General features: G+C 21.8%; 7 protein-coding genes and 1 long non-coding RNA gene across 18 annotated transcripts in view; 1 reads left to right on the top strand and 7 right to left on the bottom strand.

Moving 5' to 3' along the window:
- Nucleotides 1-27,250, top strand: part of LOC122505580 (Down syndrome cell adhesion molecule-like protein Dscam2) — a 359,000-nt gene that overhangs the window by 148,956 nt on the left and 182,794 nt on the right. The window lies entirely within an intron of this gene.
- Nucleotides 6,108-8,990, bottom strand: LOC122505583. Its single transcript, XM_043617313.1, has 4 exons — nucleotides 8,865-8,990; nucleotides 8,091-8,228; nucleotides 7,628-7,783; nucleotides 6,108-6,406 (listed from the first exon to the last, which is right to left on the bottom strand). The coding sequence occupies exons 1-4, from the start codon at nucleotides 8,913-8,915 to the stop codon at nucleotides 6,212-6,214; spliced, it is 540 nt and encodes a 179-aa protein (XP_043473248.1). The 5' UTR covers nucleotides 8,916-8,990; the 3' UTR covers nucleotides 6,108-6,211.
- LOC122505581 lies at nucleotides 10,029-11,506 on the bottom strand. Its single transcript, XM_043617311.1, has 4 exons — nucleotides 11,326-11,506; nucleotides 10,828-10,968; nucleotides 10,598-10,753; nucleotides 10,029-10,315 (listed from the first exon to the last, which is right to left on the bottom strand). Exons 1-4 carry the CDS (start codon nucleotides 11,413-11,415, stop codon nucleotides 10,133-10,135), a joined length of 570 nt encoding a protein of 189 aa, XP_043473246.1. The 5' UTR covers nucleotides 11,416-11,506; the 3' UTR covers nucleotides 10,029-10,132.
- Nucleotides 11,990-14,296, bottom strand: LOC122505582. The gene is made up of 4 exons (XM_043617312.1): nucleotides 14,170-14,296; nucleotides 13,466-13,606; nucleotides 12,838-12,993; nucleotides 11,990-12,319 (listed from the first exon to the last, which is right to left on the bottom strand). Exons 1-4 carry the CDS (start codon nucleotides 14,230-14,232, stop codon nucleotides 12,137-12,139), a joined length of 543 nt encoding a protein of 180 aa, XP_043473247.1. The 5' UTR covers nucleotides 14,233-14,296; the 3' UTR covers nucleotides 11,990-12,136.
- LOC122505588 lies at nucleotides 14,799-16,738 on the bottom strand. Its single transcript, XM_043617317.1, has 4 exons — nucleotides 16,596-16,738; nucleotides 16,368-16,508; nucleotides 15,843-15,998; nucleotides 14,799-15,086 (listed from the first exon to the last, which is right to left on the bottom strand). Exons 1-4 carry the CDS (start codon nucleotides 16,644-16,646, stop codon nucleotides 14,904-14,906), a joined length of 531 nt encoding a protein of 176 aa, XP_043473252.1. The 5' UTR covers nucleotides 16,647-16,738; the 3' UTR covers nucleotides 14,799-14,903.
- On the bottom strand, nucleotides 19,591-21,398 carry LOC122505585. The gene is made up of 4 exons (XM_043617315.1): nucleotides 21,286-21,398; nucleotides 20,599-20,739; nucleotides 20,362-20,517; nucleotides 19,591-19,877 (listed from the first exon to the last, which is right to left on the bottom strand). Exons 1-4 carry the CDS (start codon nucleotides 21,340-21,342, stop codon nucleotides 19,695-19,697), a joined length of 537 nt encoding a protein of 178 aa, XP_043473250.1. The 5' UTR covers nucleotides 21,343-21,398; the 3' UTR covers nucleotides 19,591-19,694.
- LOC122505584 lies at nucleotides 21,646-23,166 on the bottom strand. The gene is made up of 4 exons (XM_043617314.1): nucleotides 23,053-23,166; nucleotides 22,783-22,926; nucleotides 22,467-22,622; nucleotides 21,646-21,938 (listed from the first exon to the last, which is right to left on the bottom strand). The coding sequence occupies exons 1-4, from the start codon at nucleotides 23,110-23,112 to the stop codon at nucleotides 21,762-21,764; spliced, it is 537 nt and encodes a 178-aa protein (XP_043473249.1). The 5' UTR covers nucleotides 23,113-23,166; the 3' UTR covers nucleotides 21,646-21,761.
- On the bottom strand, nucleotides 25,347-26,640 carry LOC122505597. Its single transcript, XR_006301930.1, has 4 exons — nucleotides 26,532-26,640; nucleotides 25,977-26,121; nucleotides 25,635-25,790; nucleotides 25,347-25,501 (listed from the first exon to the last, which is right to left on the bottom strand). It is a non-coding gene; the product is annotated as an uncharacterized LOC122505597 (long non-coding RNA).

The following is a 27,250-nucleotide window of genomic DNA, read 5'->3' on the forward strand; positions in this document are numbered from 1 at the left end:
CGACTTTTTTCTCCAAATATTGCAATAATTTAAAAATTTTTTAGTATAATATGAAACTTATTTCGATTTTTATATATAGTGTGTGAAAAATAACTATAGACAAATCTTCAAAAATTATTTTTTAATAATTTCTCTAATTAAATTTTCAAAATTTACAATTGAAAAAAATTTCAATAAATATTGCAATTTTGTAAAATATGATTGAAAATAATTGATTTTTTAAAAAGCGTTTTATAAAAATTTTTAAAAATCAACTTTTGAAGAATTTTAATTGCAAATTTTGAAAATAATTGAAATTGAATTCCTCGGAAGAATTTAATTTTTTTTTAAAAAATTTTAATATATTTCGAATAAATTCAATTATTTTCGAAAATCATAATAAGTCCTTCGAAACAAATTCAATTCTTTTTATAAACTATAGTAAAATTCTTTGCGAGAATTCAATTATTTTTATAAATAGTAAAATTCTTTGCAGGAATTAAATTATTTTCAAAACATTTTTAATTGAATTTCTCGGAAGAATTCAAATATTTCCATAAAATTCAATTATTTTCTAAAATTTTAATAATTTCTTCGAAACAATTCAACTATTTATATAAATATTAAATACTAAATAAATTTTCAAACTTTAGAATAAAAAAGAGTTTTAATAATAATTGAAATTTTGTAAAATTAAATTGAAAATAATTTTTTTTATTTTCAAAGTGTTTGATAAAAATTTTTGAAAATAAATTTTAAAAGAATTTTAATAGTAAATATTGAAAATAATTGATTTCTCAAAAATTTTAATGAAAAATCTTCAAGTATAAATTTAAATAATGGCAATTAATGAAAATTAGCTTCATAAAAATTATATTAAAATATTTTTGTAAAAAGTAATTCTAAGAATTTTTTGCATTTTAATTTTTTAAAATTCAATTATTTTCAATATTTTCAAATACAAATTTCCAAAAATTCAAATACATACAAAAAATAATAACATTTAAATTTTTGTACAATTATTTTTAACATTTTAACAACATATGACTTTTTTTTCGATTTATTAAAATTTTGAAGAAATCGCGTTTATATTAATAATTAAAATCCTTTAAAATTCCAATTATTCTTTTAATAGAATTTACCAAATTGCAATATTGTTTGATAATTTTTCAAAAGTAGTAAAATTCTTCTCAGAAATTCAATTATTTTCAAAGATTTCAATAAAGTTTTTGGTAAAATTTTAATTATTTTCAAAAACTTTCTTCAATTCGATTATTTTTAATATCTACTATTTTAATAAAAATTCCTAAAATAATTCAATTAGTTAAAAAAAAAATTTTAATCAAATTCTACGCAAACATTTAATTATTTTCATAAATAATAAAAATTTCACAGAAATTCAATTATTTACAAATTATTTTCATATATTATTCAATTATTTTCATAAATAATAAAACTCAATGCTGAATTTCAATTATTTTTAATACAATTTTAATGGAATTCCTCGAAAAAAGTTATTATTCTTAAAAATTTTATTGAAATTTAACAAAGAAATTGAATTATTTTAATAACTTTTGCTAGAATTTATTTTTTAGAATTTAAGTATTATTTTCAATAAATTTTTAATTAAATTTCTTAAAAGAATAATTAAAATATTTTAAGAAATTTTAATGAAATTCTTTGAGTAACAATTCAATGTTTTTCCAAATAATTTAAATAAAATTCTTCACAAATATCCAGTTAGGTTTAAAAATTTATAAAAATTCTCGTCAATATTTTAATTATCTTTATAAATAATAAAATTTTTCTCCGAAATTCAATTATTATCAAAATTTTTAATAAAATTCTTGGCAGAATTTTAATTATTTTTAATTCAATTTTCTCATCAGATTTTTCGAAAAATGCAATTATTCTTAAAAATTTTATTAAAATTTGTCAAGAGAAATCTAATTGAAAAATGTGAAAAAAAGTCGAAAAAATCGCACAATCCGAGCCCTGAATTATTAATAAACCGAAATTTTACAATGGATTGTAACAAAAGAGCTTTCAAATTATTTTTCAAGTAATCTCACATAAGTGTTCCTAAAAAAAGAAGCTACATATTTTTTTTCTATTTTAAAGAAACAATATTCTTTTTAAATCGCTATTATATGAGAGAGAGATAGAGTGCTTCGTTCAATACCCATTAATTCCAGCTACTGTGTACTTCATGAAAGATCGACTCATCTTTACGGAAGATGAACTAACGTAAGAGTTATTCGTTAGAAAACGTTCACTTCGCGATTTTTACGTCTGTCGTCATGCGGTCCGACTCGCTGAACGTGAGCTTTTCTCTCTCTCGTATACGATATGCATAAAAGGCTCACTCTTTTTTTTCACTATATATATATCTATACCTTTTTTCTATGGGTCTCCTATCCCCGGTCTTCTCTTTTTTTCCCCCTATCATTATTTCACGGTTTAATATTCACTTCTTGGTGTAGGTGTGCGTTCAACTTTCCAGAAGAATGTGCGCTTTTATTGTGTACGGTTTTTAAACGTGTGTATATGAGAGAGAAAAATATGAAGAGAAGGAAAAAATAAATTAACGAAAACTAAAGTCTCGCCAGTAGACGCGCAAAGAGTTGGAAAAAAAAGTATAATTTTTTTTTTTAATTCTACAAAATTCTTTTTCATTTTCGCTTGATATTCAAAAGGATTCTTTTGAAGAAATGTGGCCAATTAAATTCTAGCAAAAGAGATTTCATATAGAAAGTATATACATTGAATTTTCAAGTAAGAATATTCTCACTTCTCTCGCACAAAGTGAATATGAAGCAAATTTCGATATAATTTTTAATAGTAGGAACGCAATTTTTCTGAGGATGTCAAAATTGAGACCTTTCACTTCAGTCTAACTTCACTTTACTTTCACTTCACTTTCACTTCCATGGTTGCCACAAAAAAATAATTTTTATTTTCCCTGACTTTTCCCTGATTTACAGACAAAATTTTTGCCTCTCTCCCTGAGCATACACAAGGAATATTCTGATTCACTCTAATCTAGAAAATATTAGATACTCAAAAAAAGGTTCTATTGCATTTATTTACGAATTATTCGAAAACATCAATAACTTCTTTTTTTAAATAAATATTTAATCATTATTATTTTCTCGTGGAAATTAAGATTTTAAAAAAATTCAAATTTAAAACTATTTTTGAAATTCAATAACTTTTAAGAATATTTTTATAAAACATGAAGACATCGATCGATTTCAATAAAATTTTTCAAAAAGAAATTAAATTATTTACAAAAATTTTAATCGATACCTTTGCAAGAATTTAATTATTTTTATAAGTAATAGAATTTTTCACATCAATTCAATTATTTAAAAAAATGTAATAAAATTCGTTGTAAGAATTCAATTATTATCATAAATAATAAAATTTTTCCTAGATGGTAATTTTTTTTAAATACAATTTTTAATGAATTCCTCGAAAAATGAAATTATTTCTAAACATTTTTTGCAAAAATTCAATTACATTTTACAAATAATGAAATTCTTTGCTGAAATTAAAATATTTTCAAAATCTATTATTTTAATAAAACTTCTCCAAAGAATTCAATTATTTAAAAGAAAATTTAATAAAATTCGTTTCATGAATTCAACTATTTTCATAAATAATAAAATTCTTTAGAGGATTTCAATTATTTAAAAGAAATGAAATAAAATTCATTGCAAGAATTCAATTATTATTTTCATCAATAATAATATTTTTCACAGGATTTCAATTATTTAAATAAATTGTAACAAAAATTCTTTGTAAGAATTCAATTATTTTGCTAAATTAAATATATATTAGAAAATAGAAACTATAAATAATGTTTAAAAAATTCAATTAAACTTTTTAAAAAAAAGTTAATTCTATAAAATTTTTAGAAAAGTATTAAAAATTAAATTTTGAAAGATATTAATTTGAAACATTTTCCTGTGAAATTTTTATTATTTATAAAAAAAATTTAAATGTTTGCGTAGAATTTTACTATAATTTTTTTGAATAATTGAATTCTTTTGAGAAATTTTATTAAAATAGTAGATATTGAAAATCACTGAATTGAGGAAAATTTTTGAAAATAATTAAAATTTTGCCAAGAATTTTATTTAAGTTATTGAAAATAATTGAATTTCGGAGAAAAATTTTATTATATATATATATATAATCAATTATTTAATAAATTATTTATTTTTGTATTTAAATAATTGAATTCTCATAGAAATTTCTAATAAAAATTGATTTAAAAATTAATTTTATTTATAATTTTAGGTAATATTTATTATAAAAATCGTTATAGCGTTAATTTTTGTAAATAATTGAATTTTGAAAAGGTTTTAGATTAAAATCTTTGAGAATTTGAATTTTTCATACTTTTAACTAACAATTCTGTGGAATTAATTTTTTTTAAAAGTTTAATTAAATTTTTTTTTATATTATTTAAAGTTTTTATTTTCTAATATATATTTAATTGAAGAATTTACGAATAATTGAAATTTCTTAAAATTGAATATTGTAAACAAATGAATTTGAAAATTGTCAAAGAACTTTTTCAAAACTTATTTAAAATAATTAATTTAAAGAAGAATTTTAGTTAAAAATTTTTAAAAATAATAATTGGACTGGTTATATTTTTGTCAGCAATTGGTTCGTAATTTTTCATTTTTGTTCCGTAAAGTCCGTATTTTTAAATAGTTTTACTGGTTCGAGCCCTGTAATTTAATAAAAATCGCTGACTTTTCCTTGAATTTGATGATTTGTGGCAACCTTAACTTCACTTTCACTTTCAATAAGAAAGTGAGAGGAGTCAGTAAAGTGAAACTAAAGTGAAAGTGAAGTGAAGAGAATGTAAAGAGAAGTGAAACTAAAGTGGAAGTGAAGTGAATTGAATGTGAACAGAAAGTAAAGTGAAGTGAGACAAAAGTGAAAGTGAAGTGAATTGAATGTGAAGTGAGAATGAAGTGAGAGTGAAGTGAAAAGAATGTGAAGTGAAAGTGAAGTGAAATGAGACTAAAGTGAATTGAATTGATTGTGAACTGAAAGTAAAGTGAATTGAATGTGAACAGAAAGTGAGAGTGAGAGTGAGAGTGAGAGTGAGAGTGAGAGTGAGAGTGAGAGTGAGAGTGATAAAGTGAAAGTAAAGTGAAAGTAAAGTGAATTGAATGTGAAGTTAAAGTGAAGAGAATATGAAGTGAAAGTGAAGTGTGAGTGAAGTGAATTGTATGTGAAGAGAAAGTAAAGTGAATTGAATGTGAAGTGAGAGTGATATAAAAGGGAAGCGAAAGAGAAGAGAATGAGAAGTGAAGATACAGAACCATTTCGCCGAGAGTGATATGCAGCAGATACTCGAAATAGCATATCATTATAATAATCTAAATAAGAATGATTTAATACGTATTGTAGGAGCCCTAGCAACGGAGTGATGCACAAAGGTCGACAATATAATACTCGAGTTGCAAAACCCCCTTGGGGTGTTTACAAGAAGCGCAGAAGGTCGTATTTGAAGAGGATCTCCGCGTGTTACGCTATACGACACCTAGAGAGGATCTCGGCATCTCTCTATGTCACGTCTCGGTTTATTCCCCAAGATGCCGCCTTATTTTGTACTCACACACATATATAGAGAGTATTGCGTTGTTGTCGTCGACAGAGGGGGTTCCCTATCGCATTTATGTCGCGACTACTCTTGGGGCCATGACGCGCGACGCGACATTTTCTTCCGGTCCCTACTTCGGTCGCTGACGACTATGACAGTCAGGCTCTTCCCCCAGCATTATTATACGATAAATGATATCCTACATTTTCATTTCATGTAAACAAGATTTCACTCAAATTTCTCACAGGACATTTTTTTTGTCATCTTTCCTTCTGACTTATTTTCCCATATATTTCTCTTTTGTTTCCTTGCGGAACATCTATTTTTTTCGCGACTTTTTTTTTATGTCAAAGAAGATGAAAAGCAATGCATTTAAAATAGCAGAGATGGGAAAAAATTGTATTACGCAGCTGAGAAATATTTTTCGTCAAACGAACCAAAATAGTTTGGTTGGTATCTATAGGTGACCAAATTATTTTTTGGGAGAACAAATAAAAAATTTTTCAGTTTAATAAATATTGTTTATTATTTCATCTATTTTGATTCAAATAAATTATTTTTATAAATTAAAAAAATCGGCCCACGATCTAGGCTGGCCATAAGCTATGATAAGCTATCTGGGACACAATTGGGACCCACAACCATTCCTGTAAAGTGGATACTTAATAAAAATGGCGTGTGACCAGCTCTGTTCGAATTTTTCTTTGATATATACGATGTTCCATCAACATATCCACATCTTAAATTATTTGTTTGCCATGAGTACAAATCCCATGGTCTGAGAGCTACTTTTGTACCCTGTCAAAGAAAATTTTTTTCTTTTTAGTAACTTCTCGACATTTATAATTAAATTATTAATTTAAATAAATAGAATATAATTTCCGTGATTTCTAAGGTTTATAATAAAATTGTAAATTTGAATTAAAAAAAATGTAAAGGGAAGAGAACAAATTTTGTTTTCGATAATTTCTAAAATTTCTAGACATTAATTAATATATTATAATAATATTAATTTATATTAATTAATATAAATGTAAATAAATTAAATATTTAAAAGTTTAAATAAAAAGAAGAAAAATAAAAAAAATTTTTGTTTACGCTCATTTTTAAAGTTTATAAATAATATAAATAAACTAACCTTAGACAAGTGCGTACACATTTTGCGTCAATTGTTAAAGGAATACAACTAATCATTAATTAAAATTATATAATTTAAAAGAAATAGCAAAAGAAAAAAATTAATTAACGTAGCATAAATATATTGTGATTATTAAATAGAAATTATTATAATTTTTCTTCATTTATTTCTAAAACAATTTGAATTTTTTTTTTAATATTGTTATAAACAGTGCAAATTTTTTATAACTTTAAAAAAAATAATTGAAATTTTGTTAACTAATTTTTGTATTCTTTTTAGAAGTGAATGGAAAATTTATAAAAATGAATGAAAATATAAATGACAAATAAAATTTTTAAACATATTTTCCCATTATTTTATAAAACTTTCAAAATTCTCAGTTTTAATTTCAATTGAAAATTCTGATTGGCAAATCGAATTAAAAGAATTTTTCTTTTATTTTTAAAAACACGCGAGATTTTGTTAAAAAAATTTCTAATTGAGAAATAAAAATGGTACAAATTATTTTCATTTAAAAAGAAATTGAGAATTTTCTACAAAATTTGTGATTAAGGAAAAGGAATTTTACAAAATTTTCTCTTTTTTTCTAAAAGAAATACATAAATTGTTATTGAGAAATAAATAATAAGAAAAATGAGTATTTTTCATTTCTTAATTATAATTTTCTAATATGTTTTCATTTCATTTTTAATTATATAAATTAAAAGTAAAACTATAGACAAAAAATTACTGATAATGGATGATTGAATGAATGAATGATAATAAAAATAAATTATTTTATTAAATTATAAATTTCAATAAAAATGTAATGTAAAATAAAAATATTTATTTAAATTTATAAAGCTTTTAGAAAGATGGGAAACTTTTTTTTTATTTCTAACCTTTTTTATTGGACACGTTCTTGTGTTTGCAAGCCTTGTAAGCATATGTTGTTGAACGGCGAATTCTGGAGTACCTGGTCTATATGTACTGCATAGATTATCAAGATTTATAATTTCTCGAGTACCTGAATCTTCAAAAATATAGTTATAGTAAACCTGAAATAATAATTAGTTACAAGAAACAGGAAAGTGAATTAAAATTTGAAAAAAAATTTTCTTTTAAAAGAAAGTTTAAAAATTGATTTTAATATCGGATTTTTTCTTGTCCTAGTGTTAAAGTTACTCTAATATTGTGTTGAATATACACCAAACTAGTGTTTAATTTAAGTAGTGTTGAATTAACCCCAAAATTATGGCAAATTTACCCCAAAAATTGTGTAAGTCTTACCCCAGGTACTGTTAATTTTTAGCAATAGAAATTCTTAAATGTTAAAATTGTAATACCTTCTTTGTATTTACATACTTTTAAGGGATTCGTATGCTCGTCAAACTCCTCCAACCATTCAACTTCGTATCCATTTGTTATTTCTTTTACATTAACTCCTCGTGTAATGTAACTTGATCTTATTTTCCAGTCTATGTGATTGTCTCGAAGTTCAAGCTTTAGAATAATAGTCCAGTCAAGTTAGTATTTTTAGACTTTTTATCTCAGGACCGCAATTTTTTTTTGCTTAAACCCTTTATTTTGGGGTCAAAATAAAGTGCCTAAATTTGGTACTTCGAACTCCGTTTGGAAAGCAAAAAATTTTTGCAAAATAGGTGCAAAAGATCAGTTTTTTGAAAATTTCCGCTTTCCATTACATTTAAGGGTAAAAATAGTTATTAAAAAAAAGAAAGGGTATACAATTCTGAGCAATTTACAAAAAAAGTGAATCTTGTAGCTCAAAATCAAAAATTGACCGAGAAATGCCCTTCACAAAAAATCCGTTCTTTCGTGATTTTAGCCAAAATTAGCGACTACACAGAGAAAAAAGAATTGTTAATATAGAACTAACAAATTTTTTTTTTTTTTTTTTGTTACAAAATTTTTTGTTACCTCAACAGATTCATTGTTATTAGAAAAAATTTGAATTGTTAGGACAACAAAATAAATTTGTTAGTTCTATATTAACAATCTTTTTGTCAACGTAACAATCCTTTTTCTCCGTGTAATTTGACTGGACTATAAAGCAATATTTTTAAGTAATTTTTCAAAAAATTATAATTAATCAGAATTTTTTTAATTACAGAAACTTACTGAATTAACAATTGCAATATATGCAAAAAGGAGAGTAATGATTTTCATCATTTTTGTAGTAATTTATTTATTTTTTTTTATAAGAAAAAATATAGAGAAGAAAGATAAAAGGTTTTTCAGTAGAAGTTATCTTCTCTTTTTATATTCTCTGATTGTAAAGAAAGTGAAGGAAAATTTGCTTGTCGTAATATTTTTAAAGCCGGTATAAAAAAATATAAATTAAATTCGAATATTTACGTTTGTTTTCCGCTTAAATTTAATATGATACAAAGAATAAATATTTAATTTTTGGAAATTCAGAATGTTGTTTTGTAAAAAATGTTTTTTTATTAGGAAAAAATTGTTGACGAGACAAAATAATTTTATTATTCTTAAAAATTATATTTTTGTTGTTGTTATTATTTGGTTTAAAATAATTTTCAATTTTACACTAGAAAAAAATTTATTTTATTCAAATAACTGATTATTTGTCTAAACTAAATATTTGCTTGAATCGAAAAATTTTTATTTAATTCAATTAAATTGTAGGAATTTGATTCGAATAATGAAATTACAAAAAAGTGGTTTCAGAATAATTTCACTTATTTTTAATAGAATTTTAATCAATTTCTTCAAAAAATTTAGTTATTCTTAAAAATTTTCTTAAAATTAGTCGAAATAATTTAATTATTTAAAAGTTTTTTGATAAAATTCTTTAAAAGAATTTAATTTCTGAGAAACATTCAATTATTCAATAAATTATTTCTTTTTTTATTTAAATAATTGAATTCTCATAGTATTTTCCAATGAAAATTGATTTAAAAATTAATTTTATTTATAATTTTAGGTAATAATTATCGTTAATTTTTGTAAATAATTGAATTTTGAAAAGGTTTCAAATTAAAATCTTTGAAAATTTTAATTTTTCATACTTTTAAGTTTTAACTAACAATTCTGTAGTATTAATTTTATTGAAAAAGTTGAATTGATTTTTTTAAAATTATTTGAAGTTTTTATTTTCTAATATAATTTTAATTGAAGAATTTACGAATAATTGAAATTTTGTAAAATTGAATTTTAAACAAATGTATTTGAAAATTGTCAAAGAACTGTTTAAAAAATTATTAAAAATAATTGATTTAAAGTAGAATTTTAGTGAAAAATTCTAAACAAATAATAACTGAATTGAAATGGTGAAAATAATTTTGAACAAGTTACAGTAACAATATTTTCATTAAATATTGTCTTACATGATGCATTAGAAATTTAAAAATAGGTTTGAAAAATTATTAATTCGAACAGTTGGGTCCAGTCACGTTTCCAATAAAGTTCATTCGCATTACTAATGGTGTTAAACGTCGATGTTTTGAACTTATTTTAAATAAATTTAATGTTCCGTCAACCAAACCACATTCTCGATTTGTCGTTGGATATGTGTAAGGATTAGGCAATTCGTAAGTAGCTTTCATACCCTGTAAATAAAAATTTTAGATTAAAAAAAATGTCATGTTTTAATTTTAAATCTTCAAAATTTAATTTATTTATAATATTATAATTATGGTGTTTTTAGTATTTTAACATTCTAATTCGATTGAAAAATAGTCGAGGACAGATGATGAGAGTAAATATTAGTCTTTTTAGTCTTTTTTTTTTTTTTTTTTTTTTTTTTTTTTTTTTTTTTTTTTTTTTAGTCTTTTTAGTGTTTTTATTAGTCTTTTTTTTTTTAGTAAATATTAGTCTTTTAATTTACTTACCTTTTTAATTGGACATTTTGTTGTATTCATAAATTTACTCAAAATGAACATTTGAACATCATGTTCTAAGCTTCCAACTTTATAATTCGCGCATAAATCTTTAACAATTATTATTTCTCGACTTCCAGTATTCTCGAAAATATAATTAAAATTAGCCTGAAATTTATTGAAGTAAATTAATTTTAAAATTAGATTTTTTCTCATTCTACTGTTTTCTAATTTTTTCTTACTGTGAGGGTTGTCTTACTGCCATCGAATTCCTCTAACCATAAAAATTCGAATCCGTTGTCTATTTTTGTTATATTCAATCCTTGATAATTATCAGGCTTTCTAATAGATGCCCATTGAAACATGTTTGTCCGATTTACCAACTTTTAATTAAAATATTATTACAATTTTAATTTACATCTTCATATTTGGTTATATTATTATATTAATGTATTTATATTTAAATATTATTATATTCGGTTTTGTTTTGTTTAACGTTATGTGACTTTATTTGGATTTATTTTGTTTTATTTGGTTATATTTTTTTTATTATTATTTGCTTACATTTTATTTTAATCATAAAATCTTTTTGGCTATCATTAAAAAAATTATAAAACTTCTCAATGCAAAAGAAGATTTTTTAATTTACAAAATTCCCTTTTATAATCAATAGAGTAAATTTTCTTTTTAAATTAACAAAAAAGTTTCTCTTAATAATATAAAATTTTCTTTGGTTTTACCTTTGGAAATAACCAATTCGAAATAAAGAGACTTTCAACTCCATGAGTGACAAAACCAAAAACAAAAAATAGAAATAATAATTTTAACATGTTTTATTTTGTTAATAATATTCTTCTAACTGAACTTATCACAAGCCAATGTCTTACTGCTTTTATATTTTCTTATATAATAAAAATGTCAGTCAAGGTATTAAAAAGTTTATCATTTTTTATCAATATTTAATTATTTTTCTAAGAAATTCGTTAACGTGGAAAGTTTACTAACATTATTATTTTTTTTTTAAATAAAATTTGTTTAATATTTTTTTTTAAATTTTTGTTACAAAGCTATTTATGCAATAAAATATAGAAGAATATTACTTAGTTGATAAATAGCAAATTTTTACTTTAATTATTCATAATAATTACCATTTTTTAATAATAATAATAATAATAATAATAATAATAATAATAATAATAATAATAATAATAATAATAATAATAATAATAATAATAATAATAATAATAATAATAATAATAATAATAATAATAATAATAATAATAATAATAATAATAATAATAATAATAATAATAATAATAATAATAATAATAATAATAATAATAATAATAATAATAATAAAAATGAAACTGTGTAGTAACTAATAATGTTGTAAAGTGAAATTTCTTTATTGGCATAATTATTTATTTAAGTAAATTATTTTTTTGGCAGTTTATAAGTACGATTTTCATTCTCAAAAAAAAAATATTGTAAATTTTCTCTTATTTTTCTGAGAATATTTGCTGAATAAAAATTAAAATACGCCTCTAAATACTAATTTGAACACTCGGGACCAGTCACATTTCCAATGAAATGGACTCGAAGAACTAATGGTTGAATTTTTGGACGGCTCAAACTTTTTTTAAATATATTTATCGTTCCATCAACTAATCCACATTCATGGTTTTCGGTTGGATATGTGTAGGGTTTAGGCACTAGATACATAGCTTTCGTACCCTGTACAACAAAAAATTGTTATAATTTTACTATTTATTCATTCAAATATTATTATTTTTGTTTAATATTTTTTAGAAACTTTTTTATTTTTAATTGCTCTAGTGAAAAAAATTATTTGATTCAAATAATTGATTACTTGTCTAGTAGCAAATAAATATTTACTTGAATCAAATAATTTTTTATTTAAATCATCTAAATTTGAACCAATAATTTATTTGATTCAAGTAAAGTTTTCGTAAAGTAAAGTAGTTTTCAAGTAAAGTTTATTTGATTCAAGTAAAATTTATTAGATTCAAGTAAATATTTATTAGATAACAGATAATAAATATTTGAATGAAATAATTTTTTCTCTCTGTATACGTGAAAATAGGGATTTAACAAAAGGTTCTAATTAGTTTTTCTAATTTTTTTGAGCAAAACTTTTGATAGAATCCTTTTTTTTTAATAAAGTAAAATAGATTAATTTCTGTACGATTTTTTTTTTTTTATTGTAAATTAATTTCTTTTAATTTACATACTTTCTTGATTGGACACTCTAAAGAATTTACAAATTGGGACATAATAAGTAGTTGAACATCATGCTCTAAACTTCCAACTTTATAATCGCCACACAAATTATTAACATTTATAATTTCTCGAGTTCCAGTGTCTTCGAAAATGTAATTGAAATAAACCTGAAATAATGTTAGAAAATGATTTTTCAAATCTTATAATTTTATTCAACTCTGATTTTTTTCATTTAAATAATTTATTTTTAATTTAATTTTAAGATCAATTTTGCAAAGTTCTTTTCTTTTTTTTCTGGGAAAAATAGTATTTTGTAACATAAATTGTAATTAACAAATTTAAATTTAGCTTTTTTTCACTTTTTTTTCTATAAAAAAATTTTTTTATTTGACTGTTTGAAATTTGTCAGATTTTTTCTTTTCAAAAAAGTTAGAAAATTTAAAAAAAAAATTTTTTACAGTTATTGTAAGGATATAAAATTGAGACAAAAAACGTATCAAAATTGTTGCGATGCAAAGTTTTGATACATTTTTTGCGCCATTTTTATATCCTTAGAAAAATTGTATTTCGAAACAATTTAATAATTTAATTTAAAATAATAAAAAAAAAAATAAAGCAGAAATTTTTGGTGTTACTTACTATTAGAGTATTGTTCCGGTTGTCTATTTTTTCCTCCCATAAAATTTCGTATCCATTCGTTACCTTCGTTACCTTGACTCCTCGAAATTGATCAGGTGTTCTAATATTCGCCCAGGTAATAGTGTCTGTCCGATTCACTAGCTTTTAAATTAACAATAAATTTAAACTATTTTTAATCAGTTAATTAATCAAAGAAAAATCGTTATTAATAATTGAAATTAATTTCAAAAAGTTACTCTATTAGAACTAATTAAATAGTAATTATTAATAATTATATGAAATCTAAAGGAAAACTACTCAGTTAATAATTAAATAATATTTAATTAAATAAAATTTTCTCAATAATAATAAATTAATTATACCTAATAATAATTAAATAATAGTTGTTAATATCTAATTATAATGAATTAAATAAAAATCCTCGAATAATAATAATTAATATCATTAATGATAATCTTGATTTTATTTAATTTGTTATTATTTTTATTGAAAGAAAAGGAGGAAATTTATTTTTCTTCATTGAATTTTTAAATTATTGAAAAGATTCTAATTTTATATATTCCAATTTTGTCATTGCTATATAATTACGTTTTGAATTTTCTCAAATATCTATTTTTAATTTTCTCCACAAGAATATAAAAAAGCAGAATAAAAGAATTTTTTTAATTCCAGAGATAAAAATTATTTTCAAAAATGTGACTTACAACTCCAATATTAACCGAAATGTATGCAAAAAGTAGGAGAATTATTTTCAACATTGTTGACATTTTCAGTAATGTAAACTTAATGAACTTAAAACTACAGTGTCGATGTCTGTTTCTTTATTTCTTAATAACAAAACAAAAAAACAAAAAAATGTAACTCAAAGCATTGAAAGAATTTCTTATCACTTTTTTTTATCAATACTTATCAATTCCTAAGTAGCTCATTGAAATGAAAGAAATGAAAGCATTATTGTTTAAAAAAAATCGCTTTGTCACATGTATTGCATTTAATTTTTTTTTTTTTGCAAAACCGTGTCTATTGTTTTAAGAAATATATTAAAATTACCAAAATGAAAAAGATTGGACATTTTCTTGCGATTTTTTTCCTGGTTTTAACCCTGGCCTTACTTCAGTCCTGTTACATTCAGTTTTTTTTTGTAATTATTTTATTGTTAGAAAAAATTTTGTTTATAATATCATAATTTGTTGACATAAATCAGATAAAAAAGAAATTTTCATAAAAATGATTCCTTATAGTTTTAATTGTATATATAACTGTTTTTCAATTCAAATTTTAATTCAGTAATAAAATATGTTGTAATTAAACAAACAGTTTTTCTTTTGCTTTTTACTATATTTATTTTTTGGTCAAAGAAATAGTTTTCTCATTGTCAGTGCAATTTTCTTATCAATTATTTGCTAAAATGTCGATTTAGAAATTTTCGAAAAAATATTTATAATTCACAGTTGGGACCAATAACTAATCCTGTAAAATGCATTCTTAATAAAAATGGTGTGTGACCAGCTCTGTTTGAATGTTTCTTTTTTATATACGCTGATCCATCAACGAATCCACATGCTAAATTATTTGTTTGCCATGAGTACATATCAGGTGATCTGAGAATTACTTTTGTACCCTGTCAAAGAAATTTTTTTTGTTTTCAGTAACTTCTAAACATTTATAATTAAATTATTAACTTAAATGAATAAAATGTTATTTCTGTAATATCTAAAGTTTATAGTAAAATTATAAATTTAAATTAAAAAAATAAAGGAAACAAATTTTTTTTCGATAGTTTCTAAAATTTCTAAATATTAATAAATATATTATATTAATATTAATTTATATTAAATAATATAAATGTAAATAAATTAAATATTTAAATAAAAAGAAGAAAAATAAAAAAATTTTTGTTTACGATAATTTTTTAAGTTTATAAATAAACTAAAATTAGACACGTGTGTGTATATTTTGCGTCAATTGTTAAAAGAAAACAACTAATCATTAATTATAATAATACAATTTTTGTTTATCTTTTTTTTTAACAATAATAATTAGAGAAAAAATTAATTAATGTAGCATAAAAAATATTGTGATTATTAAATGGAAATCATTACAATTTTATTCATTTATTTAAAAAAAAATAGAATTTTTTTCAAGATATTGTGATAAACAATAAATTATGCAAATTTTTTAACTTTAAAAAAATGATTGGAAATTGTTTAAAATAATTTTTGTATTCTTTTTCAAAATTAATAAAAAAAATACTGCCTAATTTCTATTTGTCAAAATTTTTTAACAAATCTTTTGGTTTTTAATATAGAAAAAAAAAAAAAATATTTAAATTTATAAAGCTTTTAGAAAGACGGGAAACTTTTTTTTTATTTCTAACCTTTTTTATTGGACACGTTCTTGTGTTTGCAAGCTTTAAAAGCATATGTTGTTGAACGGCAAATTCTAAAGTACCTGATCTATATGTACCGCATAGATTATCAACATTTATAATTTCTCGATTACCTGAATCTTCGAAAATATAGTTGAAGTAAACCTGAAATAATAATTAGTTACAAGAAACTAAAAAACTGAATTAAAATTTCAAAAAAATTCTTTTTTTTAAAAAAGTTTCAAAATTAATTTTAATTTGAAATTTTAGATTAATTCTAATGTTGTTTGCATCAATATAATATCGAATTTTTCTTGTTAAAGTTACTCTAATATTGCCTTGAATTTACCACAAAATATAGTGTTTAATTTACCCCAAAGTAGTTTTTATTTTATGTAGTGTTGAATTTACCCCAAAATTATGTCAAATTTACCCCAAAAATTGTGTAAGACTCACCCCAAGTACTGTTACTTTTTAACAATAGAAATTCTTAAATGTTAATCTTCTAATACCTTTTTAATTATATTTACATACTTTTAAGGGATTCGTATGTTCGTCAAATTCCTCCAACCATTCAATTTCGTATCCATTTCTTATTTCTCGTACTTGAACTCCTCGTAAATTGTTACTTGCCCTTATATTCATCCAGCCTATGTAATTCGTTCGAAGTTCAAGCTTTAGAATAAAGAAATATACACTTTTTAAGTAAATTGTTCAAAAAATTATAATTAACAGTAATTATTTAATTATATAGAAACTTACTGAATTAACAATTGCAATATAAGCAAAAAGGAGAGTAATGATTTTCATCATTTTTGTAGAAAATTATTTATTTACTAATTTTTTTTTTATAAGAAAAAATATAGAGAACAAAAAAAAGGTTTTTCAGTAGAAGTTATCTTCTCTTTTTATATTCTCTGATTGTAAAGAAAGTGAAGAAAAATTATCTTATCGAAATATTTTTAAAGCCGGTACAAAAAAAAAATATAAATTTTAATTGAATATTCTCGTTTGTTTTCCGCTTAAATTTGATATGTTATAAACAATAAATATTCAATTTTTAGGAAATAAGAATGTTGTTTTGTAAAGAATGTTTTTTTTTATTAGGAAACAATTGTTGACGAGACGAAATAATTTCTTCATTCTCAAAAATTATATTTTTGGTTTAAAATAATTTTCAATTTCACACTAAAAAAAAAAATTTATTTGGTTCAAATGACTGATTACTTGTCTAGAATAAATATTTGTATGAATAAAAAAAATTTTATTTTTATATATCAGTTAAATTGTAGAAATTTGGTTCGTATAAAGAAATGAGTGGTTAATTGAAATACTGAAATTTTTGGTTTCAATTTATTTGACTGAAATAAAAATTGTTTGACTTAAGTAAATATTTAATTGAAATATCTGAAATTTTTGGTTCAAATTAAATTGACTGAAATAAAAATGATTTGACTCCATTAAAAATATTCAATTGAAATACTGAAATTTTTGGTTCCAATTTATTTGATTTAAATATAAATTATTTGATTCGTGTGAATACTTAATTAAAATACTGAAATTTTTGGTTCAAATTTATTTGAATGAAATAAAAATTATTTGACTCAAGTAAATATTTAATTGAAATACTAAAATTATTGGCCTAAGTTTGTTTGATTAAAAATTATTTGATAAATAAAAATTATTTGATTCCAATAAATATTTAATTGAAATACTGAAATTTTTGGTTCAATTTTCTCTGATTTAAATACAAATTATTTAATTCATGGGAATATTTAATTAACAATAGGCAAATAGTAATAATTTATTTGAATCTAATAATTTTTTTCCAGTGTGAAGGAATATATTTATTTAAAGTTTGAACTAAAGTTTTTTTCGGTGTTTAAATATGGGTTTAATATTTCAAACTTATAAATTATCAACTTTGGAGTGATAAACTAAAAAGTAAAACATATATATAGATAAACACATTTTCGCTTTATGTATATAAATAGTGCACGTGAAAAGGGTAAAGTGCGGATGAAAAACAGCTGCTTGAAACTGACAAATATCATGCTAAAATAATAATTATAGTAATTTTTATCAGTTTGTCAAAAGTCACTGGAAAAGTTTTTCCAGGACAAATACTCGTAAATTCAGGTCACGGATTGTACAACTTTTTTTTGGCTCACTTTTTCCAAAGTATTTTGACAAAATACAAGTGTGTATTTTATTTTATGCTTAGAAAACTTTTGCTGGGCTATTTTTCACTTTTTGTACAAATTATTTGTCTTAATATAAATTATAATCTTTTGTCTTCGTTTACTGTTAGTTTATTATTTATATTATTTATTTTTTTTTTATTTGACCAATATATGGGACAAGACCTTTCGTAATTTATTTTTTGTATTACTTATTATTTATATTTTTTATTTTTTTTTATTTGTTATTTATTATTTATTTACGGGGCCGTATCAGTTGCCCAAAATTCAACTGCATACAGGAAAACTGCATAAAAGCAAATTTTAAAAATAAATTTACTAAATTTAATTTAAAAACAGTAGAAATTTAAATTACACACGAGAAAATTACGATTGAAAATTAATTTGAAAAACAAAATTACTTTGAAACGCATGAAGGAAAATAATCACGTGCACTTTTCTCGTATTCAATTTAAATTAATTTTATTCTTTTTTTATTAAAGTTTGTAATTTTTAATCGTATATGCAGTTTAACATCATGCTGTTTAAATTTATACTGTTCTCAAATTAAATCTAATATTTTTTTTTATTAAAATCTGCTTGTATGCAGTTTTTCTTTTATACATTTTAATTTTGAATGAGTGATGCCCCTTCTTTATTTTAATAGAAAAAATAATCTGATGAGAAATTAAATATAAATAAAAATTTAAAATGAAAAATAATTTTAAAGATTTTTTGAAATTTATTTTTAGTCAGCCTTTTTTTGAGTGATTTATGTAAATTCGAATCTTTGAAATTTTTCCAAATACACAATTTTTTGTATCTTATTGAACTGGAAAATTTCCCTATAACATCATAGCAATATTTATAAAAGTGATTCAATTTTTTTCTTGCCTTCTGAACTCTAAAGTTTAGCTAAATTCGAATAATTTTCATATAAACGAGTTTTAAAAGTTCTTTTTTTTGATAAATGGAATTTTAAAATATTTTAAAATTTTGTTCTACTTGAATTTAAATATTGGAAATTTGTCTCACATCAATGCTAAAATATTCTGAATAAACCTGAAAAAATTTCTGTCAAGAAATTAGGAATTATAATTTATTTAATACTTTTACAAAAGTTGTTAATGAAATACAAGTCGAACCATTTTTTTTTTTTTTGCAAAGTGAGAGACAATTTAAAACGTTCGACTAGTAATTATATGGTGGAAAACAATTTCGTTAATGATAGTAAAAAATGTTTCGTTTAAAAAAAAAATACTGAAATTGAAAATGAAAAAAAAGCTCTTTAAAAATTGTTATATTGTTTAAGCATAAAACAAGTATATTGTTTACCACTAATTTTTTGGTAAAACAATAAATCATAAATTTTGACATAAAAGCGGGAAAATAAATTTTCCCATAAATTGGAAAATAAATTTAACTTCAGAATTGAAATTCAAAATTGTATTGAAGTCAATTTACGTGATCGCCATCCTATTTATTCAAAATGTGAAATAACCTTTTAATCTATGAGCTCATAATATTTTCCTACATTCCCCGAATTAACTTGATTAATTAAAACAAGCTTCGGTGAATTAATTAGTCAATTTAATTTTATTGATTACTCATTATTAAATTTTTCCATTTATTAAAATTTTGTATAATTTAATTTTCGTACTTTTTTATTTTCTTACAATATCTAATTCGCACATTCCGGACCAGTGACATTTCCTGAGAGGAAAACTCGCAATAAAAATGGTGTGTGACCAGATCTTCGTGATTTTTTCTTTTTTACATACAATCCACCGTCAACCAATCCACATTCACGATTTTCGGTTTGCCACGAAAATGTTTCAGGTAGTTTGTAAATAACTTTCGTCCCCTGTTGAAAGGTTTTTTTTTTGTTTATTTATTTTCTCGATTAATGATGAAATTAAAGAAAAATAATTACACCCAGAGGAAAATGTTATTTAAACGGCAAAAATATTATTTATATTTGAGTTTGATAATAGTATGTTTATCTCAGTTACTGAATTATTTCTTTGTTGAATAAAAAAATTTTGTTCGGTACAATTAAAATTGTTATTTGAACCAAATATAATTTTTATTTAATTGAAATTTGCTTTAAACAAATAAAATTTATTAAAACAAATCAAATTTGTTTTAAACAAACAAAATTTATTTAAACCAAATAAAATTTGTTCTAAACAGATAAAATTAATTTCAACAAATAACATTTATTTTAAACAATTAAAATTTGTTTTACCCAAATAAAAAGTTTAGTTGGTTCTGAGATCTTTTTTCTGGGTGTAGATTTTTTTTAAAAGTTTTATAATTCAAAAGTTGCGAAAGAAATTTTCTCTTACCTTTTTAATTGGACATTGACTCGTATTTGCGAATCTAAGCAGAATATATTGTTGGACTGCGTGTTCTATGGAGTCTCTACCATAGGTACCGCACAAATTATCAATATTTATAATTTGTCGATGTCCCGATTCTTCGAAAATGTAGTTAAAGTAACCCTAAAACGATAACATTAATAATTAATGATAAAAAAAACTTTGTACTTGTACTATTTACTATATTTTTTTTGTTCTACTTACGATTAGAGGATTTGTACTGTTATCGAAATCTTCCAACCATTCAATTTCGTATCCATTGCTTGTTTGTTTTACTGATACTCCACGAAAGTCTCTACTTGTCTTGATATGCACCCAAATCATATCATTTGTCCTTGTAACAGCCTTTAAAAAAGTATTTTTAATAATAATACTTTTAAAATAAAAAATTATTTGCCTATTAAAATAAGCAAAATATAAATAAATATTAGTTTAATATAAATAATAATAAATTGCTTTAAATACTGAAATTATTGGTTATAAATTAATTTGATTTAAACAAAAATTATTTGATTTAAGGAAATGATAATACTAATAGACAAGCAATTAGTTCACTGAAAAACAATGTATTTGAATCAAACATAATTATCTTCTTTATACTGACAACCAAAAATTGTTTTTGAATTAAACAATTAATTTTGATTCAACACATAATAAGATTGATTCAATTAAAAATTTCGTTTAATTCATTTATAAAATACGTTTATTCAAACATATTTTTTTGTTGACTGTATAATTGTTTGATTCAAATAAATATTGTTTTCTCAGTGAACTAATTAAGATTTTATTTTTTCCCTAATCAAAAAAGTCTATTTGATTCAAATAACACTGAAAAAAAAATGTTTTTCAATTCAAAAATAAAATCTTATTTTAGATTTATAAAAAACTTACAACTTCATTAGTGAACGCGACGTAAGCGATGAGTAGAAAAATTATTTTTATCATCATTCTTGTTGAAAATTAGAATTAAAAATGTTGACTTGCAGTATATGGGAATAATACCCTTTTTTATATTCCCTCATTACAAAGAAAGTGGAGGAAAACATTTTTTATCCAATGAAAAATTATTCATTAAAACAAATACACAAATTTAAAAATATTGCATTTTTGCAATTTTTTTTCCTCTTAAATTAAATATTTTAATAATAAATTTATCACCTTTAAAAACAATAACAATAAAGAAAGAAAAACATTCTCAAAATTATGAAGTTTGGTTTGAGTGTCTAAAATTAAAATTTTCCAAAATTTTCATTGTTTTTTTTTAAATACATTTATTTAACATTTATTTAATATTTATTTAACATTTGTTTAATTTAAAATTTTATTCATACAAATTTCCATTTAAGGAAAGTTAAGCAATTCACTTTTTATTGACAATCATTGCCAGTAATAAGTCCTCTATAATTAAATAGAAGGACTAAAGGTGATTGGCCACTTGTTGTATTTGTTCTAAATATACTAACAAATCCATAGCTTATTCCACAACTCGGGAAAGTGTTAGAATATTGGTAAGTCCTTCCTGTTCTGAATACGAATCTTGTTCCCTGTAAATAATAACCAATTTTATAAAAATTAATTAAATCTTTGCGCTAAAAATTTTTTGTACACCGATAACGTTTTTGTTTTCAAATTTCCCTAACTTTATTATAAATTCCGATGCAGATTAAAATAATATTATTACATCAATTCTTAAATAAATTATTATTTTAATTAATTAATTAATAATTAATTAATAATTAATTATTAATTAATTAATAATTAATTAATAATTAATTATTAGTTAATTAATAATTAATAATAATAAACTAATTAAAGAATAATTAATAAATTATTATTTACTTTAGGAAGAAGGATTAAATTACTTTTTTCGTTATAAATTAAAATAGTGGTTCAATTTCTCCACTTGAGAACGTCAAGGTCACCACCAGGTAGCAGGAGAAATTTCAAGAAGGGACTGAATTTTATAACATTGCGAGGCGAAAATAATAAATTATAAACGTAATAAATTGTGCTAATTGGAAAAATAAAATTGAAACAAAAAAATTATTTATATTACGAATCAAACTTTTTACCTTTTTAATCGGACATTCCTTAGTTTCGGCTAAAAATTCTAATACGAAATGTTGGGCAGCATATTCCGGAGTGCCGTATTTATAATCGCCACATATATTATCAACTTCGACAATTTGTCGACTTCCACTTTTTTCGAAAAAGTAATTGAAATTAAGCTTTAAAGGAAAAATGTAAGTGAATTAATATAGTTTGAATTAATATAATTTAATTAAAATAGTTTAATTAACATAATTTAATTAATATAGTTTAATTAATTTGGTTTAGCTGATTAATTTAGATTAAAAGAGAAAAAATTTTTTAAATTTTTATTCTTACTTTTAAAGGATTTGTGTCAGCGTTAAATTCCTCTGTATATAAAAATTCGTAAGCATTATTGTTTAATCTTCTAACAGTTAAACCCTGAGTTTCATCCAACGTTCTGAAGTCGGCCTCATACACAGTTCCTCTTCTGTCATAGGCCTAAAAATTAATAATTATTATTGTAAATATTATAATCGAATTCGAATTTTAAAGAAACGAAAAATTATATTTTCCTTGAAAAAAGCTTTCGAAAGCAAAAAATTCTTTTGAAAATAATAATCTTACTTTTGTCAAGTTGATGATAATAAATATCGAAAGAAGTGCTTTTCGCATTTGTCGATTCATTTTCGCTTACAATTTTCAGAATTTCAGTTATAATTTTGAATATAAAATAAATTTGTATTTACTTATTGGTTTCTTATAACGAGAGGGCTTATATACGAGAAAAATTGTGATGTTTATCAGTAAATAAATTTTATCGAAAAGAAAATTAACGCCATGTGTACTTTAGGCTGGAGATAAAAATTTTTGGTACAGTACCGGCCAAAATTGTCAGTCCACCCATTTTTGAAGGAATAAAAAAAATTTTTTAACATAAAATTTATAAAAACTCAAATTTTTTTTGGTTTATATTTTGAAAGACGATAAAATTTTGCAAAGAATAAGACCTCACAGAAGTTATTTGGACAAAATTAGTAGAAGATATTCTTAAAAATCGTCATTTTCAATGTTTTACCAAAATTTAAATAACTTCTAAAATAATGAACGCTTTTTAATAATCTTCAGCTTATATTTTAAAGTTCATTTTCTACGGAATAAGAATTACTTATAGGCATTAACCTGTAATTTTTTATTTGGAATAAGCATGACGTCAAAGTTGGACAAAAAAATTGGAAAAATTTGAAATAATATTATTAAAAGAAAAATAATTTTTGAAATTCAAACATATTTTTTTATTAAATTTTCTTGGAAAATCTACACCATATCATGTTTTATATATGTTCTAGAATAGTTTTTAGTACAAAAAATTTATTTCAAATTTTTCCAATTTTTTTGTCCAACTTTGACGTCATGCTTATTCCAAATAAAAAATTACAGGTTAATGCCTATAAGTAATTCTTATTCCGTAGAAAATGACCTTTAAAATAAGCCTAAGATTATTAAAAAGCGTTCATTATTTTAGAAGTTATTCAAATTTTTGTAAAACATTGAAAATGACGATTTTTAAGAATATCTTCTACAAATGTTGGCCAAATGACTTCTGTAAGGTCTTATTCTTTTCAAAATTTTATCTTCTTTCAAAATATAAACCAAAAAAATTTGAGTTTTTATAAATTTTATGTTAAAAAATTTTTTTTATTCCTTCAAAAATGGGTGGACTGACAATTTCGGACGGTACTGTACCTTATTTTATTTTTTGATATTTGAAAATGTTCTTTATTTCAAATTTGAATATTCATTGCGACATTTGACTGTTTGTTAGTCTTGGCTATTTTTACTATAATTATTTAAAAAAATAATATATTAAATAACTAATTTATCAAAATTTCTCTTTGTCGCATTTTTTTCCCCTTAAATTGTAAAATTCTTTTATAAAATTTAATATTTTTTTTACCTCCGTATAATTTAATACCTTGTTGAACTTTTTCAATTTATTCTGAAGTATTAAAAGAATATTTTCAACAACAATTTATTTTTAGGTACTTTATACAAAGTGACATTCTTTTTATCTACCTTATAAAATATGCAGGTTGACAATAATTTTTCGATAAAATTAAATTACCGATAATTTTTACATAATTTTTGTATATAAGTATTCTCATTTTGTGAAATTCACGTAAGTTCTTAAATTTTGACCTGGAAATTATTTACGTTCAAATATAAATAATAGATATAAAATTTTAAATATAAAGAAGAAACAATATTTTAATGACTATCTAGTTAGGTAATTAAGACTATACTGAAACGATAATAATTCCTACGATTGAAAAATTGTGTGACATTAATAATATACAATAAATATATGCAATTATCTAAAATGGCAAATAAAAATTACTGTAATTATTTTCAAAGCATTCGTGACAATTTTAATTATTTATCTCCCTGACAACAGTTCACATCTGTGGAGAATTATTTTTTTTTATCAGTTCAACATAATTTGTCGTGTTTAATTAATTAGAACTTGTTTTATTTTTTTTTCACTAATTATAATTGACAAAACGAATAAAAAATTGCTTGAAAGTTGAAACTGATTCAAATTGGTCTAAAAAAATAAATAATAATATTTATCTAAATTTTTTGATGTTTTGAATAATTTTACAATTAAAGATATTGAGAAATAAATGTATTACAAATTTTTTTTTTCGACTGTCAAATAATTTTTAGAGTAAATCAAAATATTTTTTTGAAAATATTAAAATATATCAGGGAAAAAGTGAAAATTCTATTTCTGAAAATCAGGGAAATGTAAGGAAAAAAGAAAATCAAGGTTTTTTTTATTTTTGAATATTTTTTTATATATATGTACATATATATTTTTATTGTTTACAATTTTTTTTAATTAACAATCAGATCCAGTGACGTTCGCTCGATAGTGAAATAAAAAAACTAATGACGATGTGTCTTGTTTTGAGTTCTTTTTAAAAAGACCTATTGATCCATAAGTAATTCCACAACCTCGATTATTGATAGAATATTTGTAAGGTTTTCCTATCGTGAATATTACTTTCGTTCCCTGAAAAAATAATAATAACAACAAAAAAAAAAATTTTTAAATATTATTTTCAATGTGTATTTGAATATTTTTTGAAAAGAAAAAGATAAATTTTTAATTATCACAATTTATAAACAATATTTTTCCGCCTTACTTTTTTTATCGGACATTTATCAGTGTTGGCAAAAGATGTTAATACATATAACTTGGCCGCATGTTCGTTAGTGCCATGCTTATAGTCAGCACATAAATTATCGATTTTAACGATATCTCTCCCTCCAGTATTTTCAAAAAAGTAATTTAAATAAAGCTGTAAAAGAAAGAAATAATATAATTTAATTGATAAAATTATTCTTTACAGTCTCCGTCTCGACTCTTATTTTAACAAAATTAATAATTATACTCGAAGACAATAAATATTGAAATATTTTTTAAAATTAATTTACAATATGAAATTTTTTAAAGAAAGAATGGACGATAAACGAATTTTTCTTACTTTCAGGGGATTTGTGTCGGCGTTAAATTCTTCTGTATATATAAAATTTCAGTTTTTGTTTCATTTAAATTTTTCACTATTACACCATGAGGTTTAACGTAGTCATAATATGTCCATAAGTTGTAACTCCCATTCTAATGACAGCCTAGTAAATAATAAGAAATTATAATTATTGAAAAAAATATATATATATATAAATAATAATAAATCGGACAATGATTTTAATATGTTTACTCCAACATTTCAAAATTTAAATGATTTCCTCTTCAGGGAGTCTATAAAAAAATATACAAAATTAAAATAATTACAGAGAATAATTTAACAAATAAAAAAATATATAAAATAGAAATAAATATCTATAAGTAAAAAATTAACTAACTATTAATAAATACTAAAATAGCCTAATAAATATTCAAATAATAATAATAATAATAATCCTTTTTCCGTGTAATTAATAACAAGATTATAATTATAATTATTATTATTATATTTATTGTATACAAATATATTATTATTATTAAATTCTACTACAGAAATATTATATTAAAATCTTACATTTGTGACATTGATAACAATAATAAATATTGAAAAAACGTAAAATGCTTCATGTATCCAAAACTTCATTTTATAATATTAAAATATTTAAAATTGAGGTAAATAATTTGGAATCCAAATGTCAACTAGTTATTATTTCTTTAAAAAATCACCTATATTTGCAAATTAATACAAAAGTTATCAGTAACGTAATTTCATAGAAAAAAAAAATGGTGACATGTGTATAGAATATAAAAAAGATAAAAAATTGTGTCACTTTTTTTATTTATACACATTTATGATAATATTATTCATAAAGTTTTTGAATTAAATTTAAGTTTTTAATAAAAATTTAAACACACTTTAATATTATTTAGTAAATACGAAATATAATAAATTAAAGTGTTTTCTTTTTATTATGACTTTATTTATTATTTTTTATTTTATATATTTTATTATATCCATTTTTGAATTATTATTTATCATAACAATTAATAGCGACATTAATTTTACGCGTGCGATACAATTATATTTTGTAACGTCGAAATTACGGAAGTCATTATTAGAGTTCTGTCCATTTTCTACGCAAATATTATTATTCACTTGGTAGATTAATTGCGTAATGCACGTTACATGTTTTTTTTGTTCTAATTCTTTTTTAATAATACAACAACGTTTTTTTCCATTTATTCGGACAGCAGGATATTTTAATTCGTTTTTATTACAATAAGTTGAGAGTA

The sequence above is a fragment of the Leptopilina heterotoma genome, unplaced genomic scaffold, assembly GCF_015476425.1.
Source record: "Leptopilina heterotoma isolate Lh14 unplaced genomic scaffold, ASM1547642v1 Lhet_36, whole genome shotgun sequence".
Classification (NCBI taxonomy): Eukaryota; Metazoa; Arthropoda; class Insecta; order Hymenoptera; family Figitidae; genus Leptopilina; species Leptopilina heterotoma.